The sequence below is a fragment of the Psittacula echo genome (assembly GCF_963264785.1).
Source record: "Psittacula echo genome assembly, chromosome: 7".
Lineage (NCBI taxonomy): Eukaryota > Metazoa > Chordata > Aves > Psittaciformes > Psittacidae > Psittacula > Psittacula echo.
Genome location: NC_137740.1, coordinates 64,099,172 through 64,118,477, shown reverse-complemented (window position 1 = coordinate 64,118,477; position 19,306 = coordinate 64,099,172). Strand labels below are relative to the sequence as shown.

Genomic DNA, 19,306 nt, shown 5'->3' with positions numbered 1-19,306 from the left:
GTCAGTATTTGACAAGGTTGGAAAAAAGCCCTGTTTTGGCTATAGAAGCTCTGGATGTAGGTGCTATGAGGCACGGGGGAGGGATCCTTCACGTTTTGGGAATGTTTGAAGCAGGAGTTTGCTGTGTGGGCTAAAAGGACTATATCTGTCCCCCTCTCTCCACATCTCCATGCATCTCCATGCATCCCAGCCAGGTGGAGATCGCACTTTCCCCCCCTGCTGTGGTGGCTGTACTTCACCTAAGTGCAGGCATTCTGCAGGAAGGTGTGATACAGCTTAGCCAAAAGGTGTTGTAACAATAGGTTATGATGCAGTTAAAGTAGGTGCCGCAATGACAAAAGGGGTAACTGGTCCAGATCTGCAGAAGGAGCTTGGCTGAATATATTCTTCAAACAAATAAGCAACAAACCCACCCAAAACCAAACACCAGCAAGAAAACTTGAAGACTTTTAACCTTTCTTTGGTTATTGTTTTTGGTCCGTTGGTTTTGTTTTGTTATTTTTACTTAAGATCTAACCTTGCGTGAGAGAAATCGCGCTCAGCATAATACAGCGCGTCTTTTGTGAGGCATACACTTCAGGGTTCCATGAAAGGGGTTGGTTTTCTGTGTGAGACTTAAAGGTCTTTTACAACGTGGTTGATTCTGTAATACTGTGTGCAATGATAGATGGACCAGAGAAGTAGTAGCATTGTGTGTGCAAGACACTTGTCTAGGAAAGGTATCATAAGGGCAACTGGTATTTGGGGGCTAGTGGTAGGTAAAGAGAGAGGCAGAAGTAATAGTTTTGGAGGCAACATAAATAAAAGCAAGAAATCAAGCTTCGAATCTGATCAAAATCTACAAATTCAGGCATGAGATTAGATAATGTAATCTTGGTTTATGTGCTGGGAGAGGATTTATTTTATTAAAGCACAGTGCTATATAGCAGTAGTCATTTTCAGTGGCAATAAGATGGTCTGCATCGATGGGTAATGTTTGTGATAAAGGGTTAATTTCTAGAAGGAAACTGGTTTAGCTCAGATTTATTTTTTATCAAATTGACTCTGCTTGATTTGCTATAGCAATCTAATCCAACCTTGATTAAATTAGAGAGAAAATGATGATGCAGCCTGTTTGTCCTATTGACAATTGCTACCTTAGGCTAGGGTGGCAGTGAATTAACGCCTTGCCCATATTTTGCAAGGACCTTGGGTAGGAATTAATTCCTCCTATTCATTTCCCCCTTGCCAAGAAGGTAATAACTGTTGCTGATTGTAAAGGTCGCTGTTTCTGAAGTGGTAAAATAGACTCAAAACAGTCCAAGACAGACGACTAGCTTGCTATCAGCCTAGTAGTTTAGCAAGGGCATAGGGATGTCCTACAAGTCATTCATATTATCTAAGCTTCAGTTCTTGAGCCAGCAACCAAGGCTGGAGATAGTCTTTATCCATCATCTAATACCAACAGCTGGGGACTACAGCCACGTCTGACACTTATAAGTGGAAATCACATTTCTTCTACGCAGTGCATAGGTCCTGGGTAAAAGTCAGCTCTGTGGCAAGGTAGGGAAGAGATTTTCTTGAGCTGCCCCACAGAAAACATAGTCAAGTGTTTGTTCTTTTTGCCCTATTTGCTGGAAGCTACAGTACAAAAGGTACTGGTTAGTGCTTTGGAGGCTTCTACTTAATTTCCAGCCCAAGCACTATGTTATCTTACAGCAATTATTTATGCAAGGTAAAGCACCATAAAACAGTGTTTCTCCAGCAGTATTTCCTTGCTTATCTTAAAATATTCAGGTTAATTACCTGTGTCTGTTGGTGTTGATGGCTGTTATAAAACCCAAGTTATAGTTGTGGTCTGCTACACTGAGCACTGTAAAGACCTGAAGAAGACAGTGGCCTCTCTTAGAAAATGATTTTAATATATTAAAAGGCTGTAATATTATTATTTAAATAACGTGAACAATAAAATACTCATTTTTGTGCACTGTAAGAACTAAATAAGAAGATGTCTGTAATATAAAATTCACATGTGCTCTTACACAGTGAAACAACTCGTGTCACTTGTAAATTGTCATCTCTAAGCAAGCAAAGAGACAGGCCTCTGGGAATGCCATGTATTACACCTATGCTAGGGAGAAAAGTGTTCACAGTACAAAATCAGACAAGGTAAGTCTATTCTTGTTTTGCTTTTTAGCAAAAACTAAAAAACCCCTAAGATTTCTCTGGTAAAGGTGCCTACCAAGTTGGCTTTGCTTTTGATGAGGCTAGCATATAGCTCCCATGGGTTGCTATGGTCTTCTTTTGTAGTGTTGTCATTAGTACTTTCATAATAGACTATGCAATGGCTGTCAGATTTCTTTGTTTGGTCACAGGGCGTAGCTGAAGGTGTTAAAAGGTGCTAACCTAGCCTAGAACTGCTGGTCTGAGCCATGAGAGGATGAGCCTATTGTGGACACAAAGGCTTAAGTACACTTAAGTTGGGTTACCACCACTTCTTTTTATTTCTGCTAGGAAAACACGAAGCCATTTGCTTCTTTTTGAACTACTAAATAAGACCACACCGAGTTTGTTTGCAGGACGTTAATCTGGTGGCATTTTCTCTTTACAAAATAGTAATTTAAAACCCATCCAGTGGCCACAGTTTATAAAACATATGTTTTGTGAGGCATTTGCAAAGCTATCAAAGTTCAAACCAGTTTTGTGGCAACTACAGACATCCATAGTAAAAACTGGTAGTATGTTGTAAATCATTCAAGAGGCCAGTTTACCTTGTCAGGATCTCGGGAAAACAACAAAACTATAGAAACCCTGGAAAAAAATATTCCTCATCTCCTACTGATGCTCCTGCTGTTGTTGGAAGGGATGAATTCACTACGATCCCTGGTAGCGTAGGACAGAGCCTCGGGTGACCTGGTCTAGTGTGGGGTGTCCCTGCCCATGGCAGAGGGTTGGAACTGGGTGATCTTAAGGTCCTTTCCAACCCAAACCAGCCTGGGATTCTATGATCTGAATGGAGAAACACTTGCTGTTGCCAGAACTTAGGTATGTGGTAAACCTGTTCTCTAATAGCTTGGCAGTCTGACTTGTTGGAGACTTGGAGACCTCTGCAGTGGGGATAAATGGCTCGAAGGTCAGGTTGTACGGACAGCAGCCAGTTGGCATGTAGAGGAATCTCTAGTGAAGTGGGTATCAGTTTGTCCTACTTCACTGCTGCACAATGAAATGCTCTTTTTCAAAAGGCAGACCTTACCCCTGTCAGAAACTTGCTGCCACAGGCGATATAGAAGAGGCAAAGAATGTAGGGGACAGGGCCTGAGCACAAATGGTCTGATCCTCCAAAACCAAACTTGTTTTCATTCTTCTCATCCCAGATGTGTGTCCTCCTGGAAAGGAAGGAGCACCGTTTGCTTCTAACACCTGGGGTTTAGAGAGATGAATGTGAGCCCCCCTTCCACCACCACAACTATGAGATACGATTTCAAGTTTTCAAATCCTATAGTTGATGTCCTTTTGTTTTGTGTCCAGAAAGGCTGATTTGATCTGCCGTAACTCTATGGCTGCTCAGTATCTCTAAAACTAAGTCCAGCATACTCTTCCTGTAAAGTATGTTCAGCCTCCTCTTCCCCTGGTTCAGTGCTCCCAAGTCTCATCTTAATCTGTGGTCTGTAGCTGCTTTTATCCAGGGAAGACTCATGCTAAATGTGGATACTTTTTAGTTTAAACACTCAGATTTCCTGACTATTCTACCTAGCTAAGGACCAGCAGCATGGGAAGCCCATTAAGAGACTGAAAATAATTTGCGGCTCATATAGAGAAAAGACTCTCAGACCAGTGCAAACCCAGGGCATCAATTCAGCAGTTCTCAAGCTTATTAATAAATACAGGGTTTGTCTACACATATCATCAACTGGAGACTGGGGGAGGGGGGGGGAGCAGACAGATTTTTCCATCCCCTAAAATATCCTAAAGAAACATTTGGTGGAATTTAAATAGGAAAACATTATGCTGTGCCAGAACCAAGTTTTACTTTTTAATATTTCTTTGAATTGCACGATAGTAGTTATCAAAAGATGTTTGTGGTGTGAAAATATGTGGGTTCTTTCTTGCTGATTTTTTTTTCTTCCTCCAAGATGATCATGTTGAAACTTGTGGTTCTTGCTACATCTAAAAAAAACACGAAGCAGTTTAGGAGACAAGCTCTTGTTTACGCTGACACAGATGGCTGGAATAAATTAGTGGACTCACTAAAGAACAGTTCATTTTAGTTTAAAATGCTTTTGGACACTTATCAAAACTCACATGGTGACCATTTTCTGTTATTTATCCATCTAGTTGTGCTTTACAATTCCATGCCCAAAGGCTATGTCTGAGTAATGGTCAGAGTTTCCTCTTAATGGGCTTTTATCATTATGTATATCTCATTTGTACTCCTGTGCTGTGGCCAACCACGGGTTATCCTGTGTAGCTACTCTCCCTGGAGACTGGCGCAAATCCGATTGCAACCAAGCAGATTAGAAAGACAAGGTAAACTTCACCACTGTGAATGTTCCAAATCGAGCATTTTCCCTAAATCAGTGAAGAAACGCATGAAGTTGTAACTACATACTTCAACATCAGTGCTGCTATTTAGAATCATAGAATCAACTAAGTTGGAAAAGACCTTCAAGATCATCGAGTCCGACCTTTACCCCGGGACTGCCAAGTCCATCACTAACCCATGTCAGTTCGGGAGAGGCAGTGAGAGCAAAGCTTCCCAAATTAACTCTTAAATTCCAATCCCCCTGGACTGGATTAGGATGAGGGATGACCAAGCATGACACCGTTACTCTATGGCTCTTCACTTATGGACTTTTCAGAAGCACAGTCTTCCTCACACTTCTAATTTTTCACATGTACATACTTGTTTCCTCCTTCAGTGCAGTTAAGACATGCAACACGTGTCTTTGCAGCTGATGAACCTGGCACTCTAATCAGTGGAGTTTCTTCTTTCAGCTTTACTCCAATAGTGCTTTGCATTGTACTGGCAAAGTCACCACCACTACTACTGCGACTCCTAGCATAAGGGAAGAAATCAATCTAACATCTGAAAAGCTGTCGAGAGCCTTCAGAAGTAGCTTGTCACCTCCATGGAATTTTCTTGCTAATCTCATTTCTCTTGGATCTTTTGTATACTGGATATATCACCTTTACACTGTTATACTTGAGAGTTCATAAGCCAAACTGAGATTTGAGAAGCAGCAAGTAACTAAAATATACTGTCATAGTGAGGTGCTCAAAGGTAAAGAGCAAGCTGGGTTCACTTCAGGATTTCCTGAATCCCATGAATTTGACAGATTAAGTTGCTTAAGTGTTGCGAGTAATCTGGATTGCTAAATTCAGCATGTCAGGAGATGCTAGCTCTGAGACTGTAACCATCACTCTTCATCATATGCAATGAGTGAGGAAACTGCTCCTGGAATAAAAAGTATATGATCAAAGGCTGCCCATCGGGTCCAAGTTACAACTGCACAGCAAATTGAAGTCTGGAATGCCCTGTCTTTCTAGTGCTTGGACTGATGTGAATTGGGGTGGTTGTGAGGCAGAAGTGGGGGACTTGCTTATATAGAGTGGCAGTACACTGAGACCTTTAGGCTCCCTAACACATTGCTGCCAGAATTTGAATGCTGAACTTTCAGAGTTTACAGTTTACCCTTTTAAACTTGCAGATTAACTACTGCAACGGCTGGCTGGCAGAGGAATCTTTTATTGCAGATTGCAGGTTGTGTTTCTGCAACCATTTGAATTCGAAGGGCATGGCCTTGCTCGCTGCCTGCTGCCCTGCTCTGCTCTCCCAGCACAAGGCTGTTGCTGCTGTGGTGGCAGTGAGTGCCTGGGGGTTCTCCGAGAAAGGTCACGTGCGGCTGTTTCTTTGGCATATGAGCAAATTTTACCTGAAGAGCACAAGGAACAAAAAGGTTAATGGCAATTTTCAAAACCCTAGAACTCAACCAAGCCTCCACAACATTTCATGCCAGAAACGAAAGGTCTTTAGCATCACTGCTGTTTCTGCTGCTTTCAAAACCCTGCTGAGGGGCTGGAGGGATGAAGGGAGGTGGTTAAGAAAGAATAAAATCAGAGGCTTAGCACTTCTTCAGGGGAAAAAAGCCCAAACTATATTTAGGCTGTGTAACATGTCTCTTATTAAAATTTCATATAACTTCTGCTTTAGAAAAGTGGGAATACTTGTATTCTGATGGATGTTGTGCATGTCTCCCTATTTGCACTCATTTATCTCCTGAAACAAACTTCAGCTGTCCAGATGCTCAGTGCTGATAAGAGCACTCACTATTTGCCACAGCTGAGAGTCCAGAGGTCAGAAGGGTGATCTCTCCCAGGCTGCTGGGGGAAGCTGGCAAAGTGCAGCAGGCTGACACAGACTGGCTGGCTGCCACGGTTTGCAGACAGTAAGTTGATCCCCAGGAGCAATGTGTGGAAGGAGAAATAAGAGAAGCCCCCTTTATCTAGAAACACAAACCGGGAGGTTTTCAACCATAAGGGTATGGTTGAATTCCGTTCTCTGACGTGTACTTACTGGAAGAGTAAGTCCTGCTTAATCTGGATGGGAAATTGCTGCTCCTATAGAATTTAAATGGTGTTACTATGTACCGGTTCCACATGGCAAAAGTCCTACAGGTGGCAGGTTCATTTGGCTTGGTAGATAACATGGGAGGAAATCAAGGATTTATAACTTGCAAAGCAAAGGAGAAGAAGTGTGTGATGACGCTTGTGAAAAAGTAGAGGTTTGGCCCTTAGTGCCATGGGTTAGTGGTGGCCTTGGCAGCACTGGGGTGAAGGTTGGACTTGATCTTAAAGGTCTTTTCCGACCCAGGTGATTCTATCATTCCTCAAAAGGCTGTTACCTTTAACAGCTGAAAACCAGGAGGACACAATGAAACTGGAGGGTCCAGTGACTGCTGCTAGTCTCTTCCAATGTAGGGCTCCTCAGCAACATATGGATGGGAACTGTAGACACAAAGTAGTTTATTACTTCATATACATGGAAATGTTCCTTGTGCAAATGACTTATGGGCCTAATGCACTTGTACAGTCAATATACACGCAACTAAACTCCCCAGCTAGCATCAGAGACTACTGAGATGCTCAGCAATGTCGACACTAATGAAATGAACCAAGGACTCTTGGATTTGTAGGAGATCCGTACTAGCAATGCAAGGGAATCCTGCTTCTGATTGTCCTGCCTACACTTGAGGCACACAGAGACCACATTCTTATTTCTCCCCATTACCAGGGAAACAATCTCCACTGGACACCTGGAAAGAAAGGGCTCATTTACAGAGATGGGAAGAAATAAAATGCTTAGAAAGCAGAGAAAATTTTTCCTTCTATTCTGCAAAAGGTATTCTGGAGACATGAAAGGAAGAGACAAGGCAAACCCTGTTCTCTACTGCACCCAAATCAGTGTCCCAAATATTGTGTCTGTGGAATTAAAGGATTGCAATGTTTGGGTGGAAAGAGACTCAAGAGAGCGCAGAGGCTGCGTGACCTGCCCTGCTCACCCCTGTGCTGGTACTCCCTGTGCAGGGTGGCTTCTGAGGGTGGGGATGCTCTTGAGGAGGTGCAGGGGACAGATGGCTCAGGCTCGATGTATCCGTGGGGAGCAGGGTGAAGGTCTAAGGAGAGCCCGGGCTGGTGACACTGGGAAGGCGTGCGTGTAAAATCATGGAATCTACCCGGTTGGAAAAGCCCTTTAAGCTCATCAATTCTGACCATTCCCCAGCACTGCCAAGGCCACCCCTAACCCATGGCACTGAGGCCTCGTCTACACGCTGTGCGAACACTTGCAGGGACGGTGCCTGCAGCCCTGCCCTGGGCAGCCTGTTCCAATGCCTGAGCACCCTCTGGGGCAGGAATTGTTCCTCAGCTCCATCTAAACCTGCCCTGGGGCAGCTTGAGGCCGGTTCCTCTTGTCCCATCCCTTGTTCCTTGGGAGCAGAGCCCAGCCCCTCCTGGCTCCATCCTCCTCTCAGGCACTTGTAGGGAGCGATCAGGTCCCCCCTGAGCCTTCTCTTCTCCACACTGAACCCCCCAGGTCCCTCAGCCGGTCCCCATCACACTGTGCTCCAGGCCCTGCACCAGCTCCGGTGTGAAACCAGGGCGAGGGTTAGCCCAGTCCCTCCTTCCACTGCGAGGATAATGGGGCGGGCGATGGCGGAGGGGGCTCTGGTGTGCGTGTGCACCCAGATGGGGCTACTGCGAACCACGAGCGGCGGCCGGGCCGCGGACATCCGCCTTTTGGGCAGCGACAGCCCAGCCCCGTCCTCTCCCCTTCGTGACCGCTGGCGGGGCCTCGGTGAAGCGCCTCGCCCCCTCCCGGGCCCGGGCCCGCTCCAGTCCCCTCGCCCCTGGGCTCGCCCCAGCCCAGCCCGGCCCGGCGCGGCTCTACCCGCCCACTTGGGCGTTGCTGTCCGGGCTGTCGGCTCCGCCTCCACCCGCGCTCTGCTCCACTCCGGGGCTGCGGGGAGCCGGGGGAAGGCGGTGGCGTTGCGGACACCATGGCTCGTGTGCTGAGCCGGGACACGGTGGACATTGAGGTACCCACTCGCCCTTGCCGGGACTGTGCGGCTGTCCATAGCGGGGAGGGGGCTGTGTCTGCCGCCGGGCGGAGGAGGCCGGGCCGGGAGCAGCGGCAAAGTTTGGCTGCGTTAGGAAGTGCCTCGCCGATGTGGACGCTGCGCACCGCCATGCCGGGGCAGCCGCGGCCCGTGGCGGGGGTACTGGGCACCGCTGCGGCTCTCGCCCCGGGCGGTTGAGGGGCCGGCACCCGGCGCCTTCCCCTTCTGTGTCCCTGCGCCCCGGCCAGGTCGAGGGCTGGGTCTGGGCTCGCCCCGTTGTCGCGGTGCGGGAGGGCTGCCTGGGGGCCGTGGCGGCCTCAGGGGCCCCAAGGGCTGGGTCCTCTCACAGCGCCTTGGCCTCGGAGGTGTGCAGGCCCTCAGCTGCTCCCCTTCCTGTCGTGGGCCATGCACCGTGTCTCCTGGCAGGGAAGCAGTTGCTTTGGATGCTGAACGGGGTGGCAGGAGGAGCACCCTTGCTGCAAGTGGCTTCCAGACTTCACAGTGGGATTTACTGGTTTTGCACGGTGTTCTTTGCTACAGGTCGGGTTGGGAGCTTGAAAGTAGGCTCTGGACACGGCCTGGTATAAGGTGGAGTGGAGCTCAGGTAGTGCAGCATAAGGCGGTGAACTGCTGCTGATGGGTGCCAGGTTGCATGCTTGGGACTCAAAAGTAGCTTTCTCTCACCTTATACTTGGCTATAAGCTTCAGTTCTTTTAGAGAGTCGAGTAAAAACACAGTGATGATAACCTAAGTTGTAGCTTGACAGTCTCCTTCCAGCCAGACACAACTTTTTGCTGTGGTATCCCTTTAAGTTTAAAGTATTAGGTTTAGTTTTACTGCAGCTCACTGAGTCATAACATGCAGATGTGCACAGCGCTAGCTTGAATGCACCTCTAGGTCACTTGTGACTGAACTTTAAACACAGTGAGTTCTCATATTGATTTGGTCTGTGTCCAGTGCGTTTCCTAACTGATCTGCTGCTCGAAGCGTGACAGACGTCCAGAAATGCTCTTATAGATACTCCGTTAAAATGGGAATGTGGAACGGATTGGAAGAATGAACTATCATAAGTCTTCCTGGCAGTTAGGGAGGCACTGTGGTAAGAAATCAGTCCTGTCTGTTACCAGCTCAGCGCTTTCAGAGCAGCCAATCTGGGGTTTTTCTGCAAGTGCTGAAGTTCATTTCTCTATGACAAAAGTTGGATTTTAGCAGGACAGACTTTTGAGTACTTTCCTCCAGTTTTTAATACAAAATATTGCTGGGATTACGTTGTGCATGTCTGGATATGTATGGCTCGAATTCGAAGAGCAGTGTGTTACTGTAGGATCATGTGTTGGTGATAGTATGCACCACTATGTGATTTAGGAGAGTAACTGATGGAGTCTGAAAACGGCTGATGCTCACTTTGCTCTCAGGTTAAAAATGGAAACTTTGCTCAGTGTCTCCCTGTGGTTTTGTTTTCAGCACGCATTGAAATCAAGGCAGACCACTTCTAACCAAATGTATTGTCCTTTCCCCAGCTGCTCGAATAAATTCAGTCACTGTATGGTTTGTCTCCCAGATGACTATAGCGACTATTACTGATAGTCTAATTGCAGTGCTTGTTGCTGGGGTTTGGGTTTAGCTTTTCCCTACATGGGACTTTTTTTTTGAGAGAGGAACTAGTGTATTTTCAATAAAGCAAGTATTTTATCCTTGTATTTGAAGTAGAAGAGTGTATTCGAGCTAAGCCTATCTAATTGTAGATAAATACTCCCAGAAATACGCTTTTTGAGTGGGGAAGTCCATCAACATGAGCACTGGCAGCAGAACTTGAATATTTTGGTCACTTTCTTGGCTATGGTATAAAACCTGAATGAAATATTCCATGAATTCAATGGTCAGCCTCGCAAACATGGTTCATATTATGCATATATTAAGTATGACCTTTGGAGGCTTGGTACTACTTTATCATTTATTTAGATAGTTAAGGCTGAATGAAAAGACTGATGTTGGTTAAGAGGGGAGGCAGTCTGTGCTAGAAGTAGTTAAACTCACAGCCAGTTCTCCAAGTTATTTAAACAAATGGAAGTCCCAGGAAGCTGTCCTTGAGGAATCTTGTCCTCCCTTGGTTGGCTTTGCCAGCAGCTTCAGCTTCTGAGCAAATCTTCTGGCCTAACTCAAACAGTTGAGGAAATTCCACAGATAATCTTGTTCTAAAAGTCTGCTTTCCAGATGGTGGAAGATGAGGGGGTTGTGATTCAAATCCAGGGTCTTCTCCAAAAAATGGTAGTGTTACAAAAAAACCCACCCCAAAAACCAAACTACAGCAAAAACACCACCCCAAAACCCAAACCAAACAAAGAAATCCCCACACTAACCACCAGCCCCCCCAAAAACAGACACTGCCTTTGTTTAAATCTGGTCAACTCTATCAAAACGTCCTGCAAATATTCCTTGGGTGCAGAATCAGTGCTGTCTGCAGCTGCCTGCCTGGAGGCTGTAGTGAGGATGGGTCGGTCTCTGCTCCCAAGGAACAAAGGATGGGACAAGAGGAACCGGCCTCAAGCTGCACCAGGGCAGGTTTAGATGGAGCTGAGGAACAATTCCTGCCCCAGAGGGTGCTCAGGCATTGGAACAGGCTGCCCAGGGCAGGGCTGCAGGCACCGTCCCTGCAAGTGTTCACACAGCCTGGAGACGAGGCCTCAGTGCCATGGGTCAGTGGTGGCCTTGGCAGTGCTGGGGTAAGGGTTGGACTGGATGAGCTGAAAGGGCTTTTCCAACCCAGGTGATTCTGTGTTTCTTTGATTCTAAACTCTAAGCAAAAGGAAAGACAGTGCGTTTCAAAATAGCTCCAGGTGAAAGTACTTGGGTGGATGGTGCAGGGACTTGGCTTTTTATTTATTGCATCTCTAGAGCTTCATAAGAAATGCTGAAATTATGGTCTGAGGACAGCATTCCCTTTCTAACTTGTAATGTGAAACTGTGTTAAATGTACATGCAAACTCCAGATAGTGTTTACGGGCTTCAGACATACCTCTCCCAATGATACTCTGGGGAAGTAAGTTCCTTTTTTCCCCCCTGTTTTTAGCTGATTCTCTAGTATCATTATGTGGAAACCATGCATAATTGTATCTGTTGGAAACTTCAGGGTTCTTTAAAGAGTTAAAAGTTGTCAGATCAAGTACTCTGAAATTAATGAATGGCAAAACTGTGAAGTACTGAGTAAATCTTAACTTTATTGTGTTCATGCAGGATAACACAACCCTGAATGACTTATTTACTATTGTTCTCTGTGTTTTCCTCCCTGCATTCCAGGCTTTCTGTGCAGTCCCTCTGATTGTCTCATTTGGTTATGGATACTTTGGTATTTCAGCTTGGTATTTTGGTATTTCATTGGGGGGTGGGTACTTTCTAGCTCTTTGCCCTCCTGTCTTATAACTGGTGAGAGTGGGTCTCTCAGTGTCTCTTGAGGGCTTCTAAGCAGAGCAGAGATGCTTTGCCACGCTGTCACAAACCTGAAACATTGTCGGTGAACTAACACACCCCCTGAAGATAACTGAGTGTGAAACAGCATTATCGTTCTTACAGTAGGAAGAGAGTACGTTGGCATTTCACAGATCTAACCTTACCTCTGAATCATCTCCTGCATATGTTTAAAGGGAAGTTGGGTGTTGATGAATGGGTAATTCCTGGCTGGGCCAGCAGCTGTGTGGCTAGCATGCTGTTAGAGCTGCTTCCAGATTGTACCACTGATGCTTGACTTGTGAGGATAAAAGAAACGGTGTGAAGGGCTAGAGCCATGTTCTGAAATACTGGAACTAGCCAGGTAGATTTGTAGTTCTTTCACATACAATATAATGAGCATCTTCACTGTAACTTTGTCAGGCTTCATTTAGCTTTAGAAAGTATCTTAAATCACATCTTTTTGTTTGAAAAGCTATACTAAAATTAATCCATGTAGCTTATTTGGTGTTCCTTTAGAAAGCTAGCATTTGTTGTGCTCCTTGTGCACTGTACTCTTAATTTCTGTGGTGGTGTAATCCATAGGTATCAATAAGCTGTTGTTGCCTATTGTGGACAAAAGCTTTACAAGCTACACTAACTTCGGGGTGAAGAGGAGTGTTTCTTAAGGGCCAAACTGCCCGTTGCGTGCTGAGTTTTGAGTTTCTTCAGCAGCAAAATACACACTGCTCTCTGAAAGGCTGCTAGTGAAGGTGGAATGAAGGTATAGCCTGTAAGAACAGCTCACCAAGCAGCTGGTTCCAGGGTCAGGTGGAGGGGAAACGAGCCACCTTTGTGCATTCCTTCCTGCTGCATATAAAGGCTGCCTGCAAAGTGCCTCTAAGCCTCAAGGAACGTTTATTGTACAACCTGTGGTTTCCATACTGCTTAAAGTAGGAGGTTTGGGAGCAGTGATGGTTCTTCATCAGGTTCTTTGATCAGGCATTGGAACAGGCTGCCCAGAGCAGTGCTGGAGTCACCGTCCCTGCAAGTGTTCACACACCATGGAGATGAGGCCTCAGTGCCATGGGTTAGTGGTGGCCTTGGCAGTGCTGGAAACAGTTGGACTTGACGATCCTAAAGGTCTTTTCCAACCCAGTTGATTGCATGATTCTATTCTGTGATTCATTCCTTGGGATATATAGTTGGCGAGTGCTACAAAGCATTGGCTGTGCCATCCAGGTAAGCAAGTTTTGCTTGTCAGGTTTATTCTTCTCCCGGTACAAATGGACTGTAACAGTGAAAGACTGCAGGCAGCAAAGGTGGTGCCTTGAAGGCATGTCTGAGAGCTGAGCTCGGTGCCCTTTAATGTGGGAAGCAGGGCAAGGACTGAAAAGTAAAGAATACTGTAAAACCACAGGAAATTCCCAGTAAGAGAGCAGCGAATCCTACTAGTCAGCATGGCTTGCAAATCTGATGATGAGGTGGATGTTCCAGGCTGATGGCTGTGTTTTCTTCAGGTCATTTGAGGAGCAATCAGTGAGGAAACAGAACTTCCTGTTTGGCTACTTTTGTTTGATGACTTTCTCAAGCTCTTTTGTGGTTTATAGTGTTTTTATTGCAGTAAACACTTAGCTGAGTGGAACAGCAATTGTAGCATGGTTCCTAAGACCTTGTGGAAGATTATAGACCACAACTAGATCCAGCTTTGTATTTTGAATGGTGTATATGCAAATCCTGTTGATGCTCAAAGAGTTATTATGGTTTTGCCTCCACTGCTGAGGGTCTGCTAAACTGGAACACTGAAATTCAGTCAAGTCCTTCAAAATAATGATTTTGGGGGAAAACCCTAAGAAGATCTACTCCTGTGCTTGGCTTTTTCCTTCGACCTTGGAGTTTTAATGTTATTCGTGAATTCAATTTCCATTCTACTCTTATCCTAAGAAGGTCTTTAAAGTAAGACCTGCTTCTCCCATCTTTTCTCATGGCTGGGACTTAGGAGTTGTCACTGCTGTTAGCTCTGAAAACAAGAAGGAACTGAAATTCATTTTCCTTTTAATTATGTAAATGGATTTCATGCTGGTTTCGTGTTGTAGCCTGGACTTTAATTTTATTCTTTCCTTTGCTTAACATTACATCCTTTAGGACAGTAAAACTCCATGTTGAACTAGGAAGCTGAGATCTGTTAGGCAGATCCTGTAAGCAATCCTGTAAGGCAGGATTTTGCCCATCAGGTGTGACGAGAGAGTGATCCAGGGCAGTCTTTTGAGATGCATTTGAAAGGTTTTAGCAGCAGGGCAGAACTTGCAGAGTTTTCAGTGCAGCTCAGTGGTGGGGCTGTATCTGGTGGACTGGGATTTGCTTGGGCTTAAGCTTACATAGTGCTTTCTGTACTACCAGCATATCACCTACTACATGCATGGTGCAGTTTGTGCTACCCAAAGGCACACGCTGCTGCTTTTCAAATGGACACGTTATAAAAATCTGCTCTCCATCCTCTCCTGTACCATTTTTCCAGTGTCGGTAGCGTGACTCAGGGAGCACTAATAATATTATCATTATTATTAGTACCTGGCACTGCATTGGGAGCACACTCCTTAAAATACTGAGGCAAGCTGAAATGCTTGGTGGCTGCACACAAGCTGCATTGAATGTGTCCTGTTTGTTCTGGCTATGCTAACCCTTTGACAGCACAGAGTTCAAATCAAAACCTGCTTTCTCTCCCTCCCTGGTTGCCTGGCAACCTCCTTCCTCTTATTAGCATATGATTTCTATTCCTTTTTTTATTTATCAGTACAGTGTTACACACTCTGCTCCCTGCCCTGCGTTGTCGCCTTTGAGAAGAGCAGAATTTGTGCCTTTATATGAGTATATGATTTGGCAAAGAAATCAAACATTTGGGATTAGGAAACCTTTGGCCATAAATGGCTTTATCAGAAGCTCAGAGGGTGGTGTTTGTGTGGGCATGTTATTTAAAGTCTTATCATTTCATTTGCTGTCATTTGTATACCAAGGGCAGAATTCTTCTGGAAGATGAGCACAGCATAGATCTCTGGCATCTTTACATGTGCGGAGCATCAGTTTGTGAAATGCGCCAGCAGAGACTGGATATACAGATCTTGGTGGGCATTTTGTCATCTCCGTGTGTATGCAGTTCAAACACAATGCCATCATTCAAAATGTAAATATAACAAAATCAGATATAGCCAGGTCAAACTGGGACTGGGAAGGAAGCAGGTAAAGAAGTATGTGGAGGAAATGAACTAAATGTTCTGGGTTTCTTATTTCTAATAAGCATTATAATAAGAACAACGACATTTTGCTCTCAAATTGGCCGTATTTCTTCAATGAAATAACAGGTGATTCAGACTGGGTTTTTAGTTTAAATTCCTTTTTTTCTCTTCATAGACAACTGTAAGAAATACTGGAATCTTTGTTATTGCAGATGGCAAAGAACATAGGATTCACGTGGGCAAACTTCTTTAAATATCATGAGAAAAAATCCACAGGCACACCAAAACTTAGAAGACACAGTAAGAATGAAATGGCAGAGCAAGTACATTTGGGGACTGCTTAGATGAAGATGTGTATAGGATTTTTTTCTTAATATTATCCAAAATCATAAGCTGTCACCCAGTTAAGTCGCAGTAGAATCCCCATTCTCAGCCCGGACTGACACTAAAGCTTTCCTTGCATGCAGGAAGAATGCAAGAATCTCTTCGTGAAGCAATTCCAATATGTACTTTGTCCCTCAGACTTCACTGTATAACCTTCCCTAACTGCTTTACAACAGAAGAGGGGTTTATTCCCCTTGGAAATGTATCATCTGGATGACTAGCATGTCTGTGTCGAACCCATGAGTGTATTTGTGAAGGGTTTAGTGTAGTGGAGGTTCCACCTTAAACAGTGGTGGGCCTTAGCCAAAGGCATCAAATGTTTCAGTTCCTTCAGATATGAGTGTACGAGCACACGTTGTGAGTGGTGAGAGGTGACTTACTCCATCTGATAGTTGTAGAATGTCAACCTTAGTTGCTCAGACTAAGAAACTAGATGGGGGGGAATACATCCATATTTTTGTGTGGTCTCAGAACTAGTCTCAGAACAAATAACCTCCTTTTTCAACATCCTTATTTTCTTATGCTGTAACTGAGTTAGGCAATTGCACTTCTGACCTCTTATGAAGCATCTGATCTCTTTACCGTGGTCAGAGATGCCTCACTAAACCAACATGGAGTTTTGAGTGGGTTTAGCTCTTGCAGAGACATCACCATTTGAAATTAAAGCGAGCCCACCTATTTTGGTTTTAATGATGCTTCCTGTATTTATACATACAATTTCAGAAAGTTTTATTAGTGTGTGTGATGTTGGTGTTTTATTTGTAAATTTAAAGTGATTGAACACAATGAAGTTCTGGAAATGGCAAACCTTTCATTTGTGCTCAAGCCAAAGTTCAGTTTTATTTTCAGTATGACATTTGCTACCTGAAGTGTTACAAGTGACTTGACCTTAAAATTACGTTGATTTTACTTCATTGAAAGGGTTGGCCTTTCCAGTTCAACTTGACACCGACGGGGCAGATGGGACAAGTGTTGTGGTTTAAGCCAGTCGGCAAGTCAGCCATGCAGTTTCTACTCCCCGCCCTCCGAGGCATGGGGAGAAGAATCGAAAGAATGTAACTCCCATGGGTTGAGATAAAAACAGTCCAGTAACTAAGGTATAACACAAATCACTACTGCTACCACCAATAATAATAATGATAAGAGAAATAACAAGGGAAGAGAATACGATACCACCCGCCGAAAACGAGCCCGACAGAGCAGAGAACATGCCCTTCCGGGGAACTCCCAGTTACATCCCCGGGCATGACGTGCTGTGGTATGGAATACCTCTTTGGCTAGTTTGGGTCAGGTGTCCTGTCCCTGCTTCCTCCCGGCTTCTCCTCCTCCCTGGCAGAGCATGAGACTCACAAAGTCCTTGGTCAGGGTAAACGTTCTGACCAGCAACTGAAAACATCGGCTTTATCAGTATTATCCCCAGGCCGAAAGTCAAAACCACAGCGCTGCACCAGCTACTAAGAAGGAGAAAAACTGACTGCTGCTGCTGAACCCAGGACAACAAGGCAGACACGCATACCTGTGACTTCATGTGAAAGCCAATTAAAAACATATCTAGGTGATGAATCTAAATGTTTCCATTTTGATGGGATGGTAGGCATCAGTTAAAGGCAATCATGGTGCTTTCTGACATTTGAATTTTGGGTTCAAAACCAGTTATAGATGTAATTAAAAAGAGTAGTGTCCAGGCAGCCAAACTGTCTGATTTACATGTCTTGCTGGTGTTTGCAGGTTGTTTTTAATACAAGTAACTGTGCACACCACTTGGAGAATGTAGAAATGAGGTGAAAAAATGGAAAGCTGCTTTGAAAGTTCAGTGTTAGTTAATCTCTTCTTCATAATGATATGCTTCTTTCAAGTATTAGTCTTATGCACAATGTCATTAGGTTTATATTTATTATGGAGATTAGACTCTGTGCAATTTTCAGATAGGTTTTGTGATACCTAGGTTATTTATTAATGTATTGATGCACACTTCCCTTGAGTCTTTGTTGTGTTTCTCTTAGCTGTGCTCTGGGAGGCCTTATTTCAATTGAAGCTGCCTCTTTTGGAATGAGCTGTGCTCATCAGGGTCTTCTTGGTGAACAGAACATTTGTCCAGCTTGGAGGGAATGAAGCATGCTGCTTTATAGGAGATGCATCACTGAAATTTGGGCTACTCTTTCTCAAGATGGAGATGTTTGATTGTGCTGTGTGTTCTACCCAGCCTTGGGAGAGCTCCTCGTATTGCCCAGCTGCATCTCCGTTAGTTGATGAAAGAATGATAATATTATGCTCTGAAGGGAGCTCTTTGCAGCCTTGAGGTGAAAGGACACAAGGCAGGACACCTCTTTGTGGGTGATGAGAATTAGACTAAGAAATACGTGGAGGGGTTTAGTGGGAAGGAGAAATAGAACAGGCACTGCAAAGAACAAGCAAGCGAACTAGATGATCTTAAGGTCCTTTCCAACCCTAACCATTCTGTGGTTCTATTGCTGAATTTAACAATCACAGCATTTTCCTTTACTGTTAGGATCTATACTAGCATGTTAGCTCATCAGGAAATGCTTGGTTTTGCACTGATTGTGAAGTGCATCCTCTGAAATCCAGTTCTATTCTGCTCTTAAACAACAAGCTGCCTCCCTTGTAGGAATATGTAGCATCCGTGCAAAACTCATGTGTCAAAGTAGGTAGGAGTGTTAGAATAGGTTATTAAAAATGTAGATCCATCATGTGAGTAAAAGAAGCTTGGAAGTATAAAAAGAGGTTTTACACCTGGAAGTTATTACGGTTATTTAGATTGCACGAGAATAATAACCAATTGTTTTTGAAGATGTATGACACATTTATGAAAAACCTTGAAGGATAAATGGATCTTTTTAGTATGCTACTTCCACAAAGGACTCCATGAATAAAATAATAGTGAGAGAACTCTCAGTGGATGCTGAATGCTGCTAATTGATGAAATTATTACTTATTACACTGCAACTGAACTCTGCTTCGAAACACTATTTTCAGTATGATTTTTGGGGAATGACAGCTGAAATGGAAGAGGCTTTGTATTGAAAGTGAATAGTGATAATTTCTTGATATCTTGGAAATGAAGGATATTTCAATGACAGTTAAAACTGAGAAGAGTGACTTTTTTTTTTTTTTTGTATTTTAAGTGCTCGGAATATTGCTATGAAAATAAACCCAACTTTTCTGAAATCATTCAAGTAGACTTAATGGGGCTTTAGGAGGCATTTTAAAAACAAGTGTAAGTGTTCTTATTTCTGAAAGAGCAGCCAGTTATTTATGTCAGCAATTTTCATGTTATGTCACGTGTTAAGGTTACGAAAGAGGTTTGGGAGGTAAGGTGTAGCCATTGCGTTTAGGAAAACTGATTGTAAATGAAATCAGCATTGAAGAAGTACTCCGTGGCTTACTACTCAGGGCAAAAATAGGAATGAGTCCCAAGTTTGCCTTTGGTTTAGTAGTGGTGAAATGAAAGCCTGCTGTCCTTAGTGTGTCATTTTAGCCCTTAAGGAATGTTGTCAGTAATTGGTGTGAGGATCTGTGTGCAAACTATCACATGTAGTGTAGTATTTTGGGATGTAACTCCAGGTGAATACAAGATCTGATTTCAGCCTTAACAAATCTGTTCAGCAGCGCTAGAGGTCTATCTCCCTCCCTGTTAACCTCTGCAGTTTCAGA

General features: G+C 44.2%; 1 protein-coding gene across 1 annotated transcript in view; it reads left to right on the top strand.

The window, feature by feature from the left end:
* Positions 1–8,521: 8,521 nt before the first annotated feature.
* DPYD (dihydropyrimidine dehydrogenase) overlaps positions 8,522–19,306 on the top strand; it is a gene marked incomplete at its 3' end in the record, with an annotated part of 352,887 nt that continues 342,102 nt past the window's right edge. The window contains exon 1 of the mRNA XM_080623761.1: positions 8,522–8,573. Coding sequence (XP_080479887.1) covers positions 8,535–8,573 — 39 coding nt within the window. The 5' untranslated portion in view covers positions 8,522–8,534. The remainder of the gene's footprint in view (positions 8,574–19,306) is intronic.